At 47.1% G+C, this 3,148-nt stretch overlaps 1 protein-coding gene across 1 annotated transcript in view; it reads left to right on the top strand.

Annotated features, from left to right (window-relative positions):
- LOC310774064 (SH3 domain-binding protein 4-A-like) overlaps positions 1-1,938 on the top strand; it is a gene marked incomplete at both ends in the record, with an annotated part of 23,432 nt that extends 21,494 nt beyond the window's left edge. Inside the window, 2 exon segments of the mRNA XM_083634124.1 lie at positions 1,005-1,193; positions 1,714-1,938. Coding sequence (XP_083490250.1) covers positions 1,005-1,193; positions 1,714-1,938 — 414 coding nt within the window.
- Positions 1,939-3,148: the final 1,210 nt, after the last annotated feature.

Genomic DNA, 3,148 nt, shown 5'->3' with positions numbered 1-3,148 from the left:
AAGAACACATGATTATACAGAAGCAGCCTGGGGTGCGTGTGTGTGAGCGTGTGTGTGTGGGGGGGGGGGGGGCATATATTCATACCATCACCCTTGGGATTTTTTAACAGCACATATAAAAGGGAGTTAGGGCTCTGTCTGTTTGTTTGTTTGTTTGTTTGTTTGTCTGTCTGTCCCACTGATGACATCATCAGTGATGTCATAAATTCACTCTCTCATACACACACACACACACACACACACAAGAGACAGACACACACACGTGCACGCACACACGCACACACACACTGACTATTTCAACCATATCGCCCAGCCCTAGTATACCTCCCCCTCACTCCCGCCGCTCTCTTCCTTCGCTCGCTCCCCTCTCTCCCCTCCCCCGCCCTCTCTCTCTCTCTCGTTCTCTCTCTCTCTCTCTCTCTCTCTCTCTCTCTGTTCTCTCTCTCTCGCTCTCTCTCGTTCTCTCTCTCTCTCTCTCTCTCTCTCTCTCGTTCTCTCTCTCTCTCTCTCTCGCTCTCTCTAAGATGTTCAATCCTGTTTATTGTTAGTGCTTAGCTAGACATATTCTCTGTAAAGCCCTCTGAGACATGCTTGTGAATAGGCTATACAAATAAACTTGACTTGACACTTATTAGTGCTGCAGATTTTTTTGATTCTGTCGGTGAACCAATTTTCTGGTTCACACTGAAGTATTGCTCAAATGATCATAAGTGAATTGACTCAGCACTACTTTCAGCTGCAGTGTGAGTGAACACCATGGATAGATGGAAAAACACATAGAAGATCAACGTATTCTCATGAAACTTTCGTATGATATCTTACGAAAAGTAGCCTACTGAAGTCCCTTCAGTTTCCTGCATAATCCTACCACTGTCCAGCAAAATGTTGAATTATGTCCCAATGCTTGGTTGTTACAGTTATGTTCAAGTAAAACATACTGCATAGATGAACAAGTATATTAAATCTCTATTTCCTCTGATGTCTGTCTGTCTGGTCCCCATCAGGCTCTGCTGAAGATGGACTGCCAGGGCGTGGTGGCCAGGCTGGTCCTGGACCTGGTCTTGTTGACCACGGCGGTGGAGGTGTCGACCCGCTGGAGGGAGCTGGCTGAGAGGCTGGCTCAGGTGTCCAGGCAGCAGTGTGAGGCTTACGAGGCACCGCACCGCGACAAGAACGGCCTACTGGACAACGAGGTGAGAGCCCAAGACCTACCACCACAGGATGGCTACAGGTCCTGAAGAAGACTTAAAAGGTCTTCAGAAAACTCAGATACCTGCTCTACGATTGACAACCTCCAGTGAGAAAAAATAAACTCTTGTGTCGAAATCAAAGGCAATGGTCGGGATCGTATTTTTCAGACACCACATGAATGCATCGCATGTACGCTCACTGCCAGAAGTGCCAGAAGGGGGAGACAAAGGTTCTGCACTACAAAAGTTACACACTCCAGCTTTAAGTTATGTTTTATTATGGTGTGGAAAGGTCTACCATAGTAACAGTATCTTGGGGCAAATAAATGAATAAAAATGGATGAGCTGACGGCAAAATTCCAAATCCCAGTATAGTGAAGACATGGCCTGCCCTACTCTGCCTCTGATTGGGTTGGATTTAGATTCAGAGGGGTGTAGGATGGGTCATGCCTTTGCCATAGTGGGATTCATAAATTTTGAAAACTGATGCCTTTTGTACCTGTTTTTCCTCCTTCCCCTTCAGTCCATGTGGAAGCCAGCCTACGACTTCTTGCTGACGTGGGCAGCCCACGTGGGAGACAGCTACCGCGATGTGATCCAGGAGCTCCACATGGGTCTGGACAAGATGAGGAACCCCATCACCAAGCGCTGGAAGCACCTGACCGGAGCACTCATCCTGGTCAACTGCCTGGATACACTCCGCAGCACTGCCTTCTGCCCCACCGGACACGGAGACTTTGCAATCTGAATGCTTCCCTTCCATGAGAAAAAAACAAAAGACAGAAAAAGCTTGAGGATCAGCTTCGGCTTCGGCTTCAGCAGAAGATACTCTCGGTTCTTCTCGGTCCTAAGCATCGTGGCTTGGTCGAGGACGCTTCACCGGGACACGCAGGTGTTGACGGACATGTTTGATCCTGGTATGGGTACCACGGATCAAACCCATACTGTCTGCTTTCAGAGAGGGCTCTCTAACTTCTAGGCAAGGTCACTTGTCAGCAGTACGATCTGTTCGTCCGTCCAGGTTGGCAGGGTTCAGAGGTGTTTGGACCGGCGTCCCGGACAGGTAGCGTGGCGGCACTCGGAGTGGTTCGTTAAACGGAGACTGTGGGATCGGCTTCTCTTTCTGTTTCTTGTCTTTTGTTCTTGTTCTTGTTTTCTCCGTCCGTCTTCCTCTCTTTCTATAATAAGAATGCAAGTGTCTGTCTGTCCTCTCTCTGTCTGTCCTCTCATTCTTTCTTTATCTCACTCTCTTTTTGTCTCACTCTTTGAATGACTGTCTATCACTTTTTCTGTCACACTTTCTCTCTCACTCTTTCTCTTTACTAGCGGAATACAGGGATCTGTGTGACCCCATTTAGTCAGGCCTCGCTTACAGAGTTGGCATGCAGCCTCTCCTCTCTCTCCCCAGAGGGTTTTCATATAGTCCACTTCCCTGGCTGATTCAAACTGCACTCACCTGTGTGCTGCTCCACTCTGGAGCTCTCCATGGTGCTGAACATGTGTTGAGGCATTGTGGCCACTAATTAGCCATTTTTGCCCATTTAGTCGGCCCTAATTACCTAATTAAAAAATCGGACTGGTTTAGGTCACCTGCAGGGGTGCTCTTTAAACTTCCTGAAAGATTCAGCCCGATCACACGTAAAATGGCATAGCTGTGGCAGAACACAGTTCTGCTCGCTCACTCACTCACTTCGCACAGACACTTCGCATTCTTATTATCGGATATTACTTGTTCTCTGTCTCCCTTAGGGCTGGGTATATTTCAAAAAATTACGATACCAGTACCAACACCAGTATCCTTAAATTGGTACCGATATCAATAGAGTACTTTTGATACATTTTTGATACACATACATTTTGACATGTACTTTTTGTACACATACATGTATGCACACCGCCAATAGTAGTGGGCAAATCACACATCACATTAAATGGAAGAAATCCTGTAGTGTTTGGCT

This window comes from Poromitra crassiceps, assembly GCF_964638095.1.
Source record: "Poromitra crassiceps genome assembly, chromosome: 3".
Taxonomy (NCBI): Eukaryota; Metazoa; Chordata; class Actinopteri; order Beryciformes; family Melamphaidae; genus Poromitra; species Poromitra crassiceps.
This window is presented reverse-complemented; position numbering and strand designations above follow the sequence as displayed.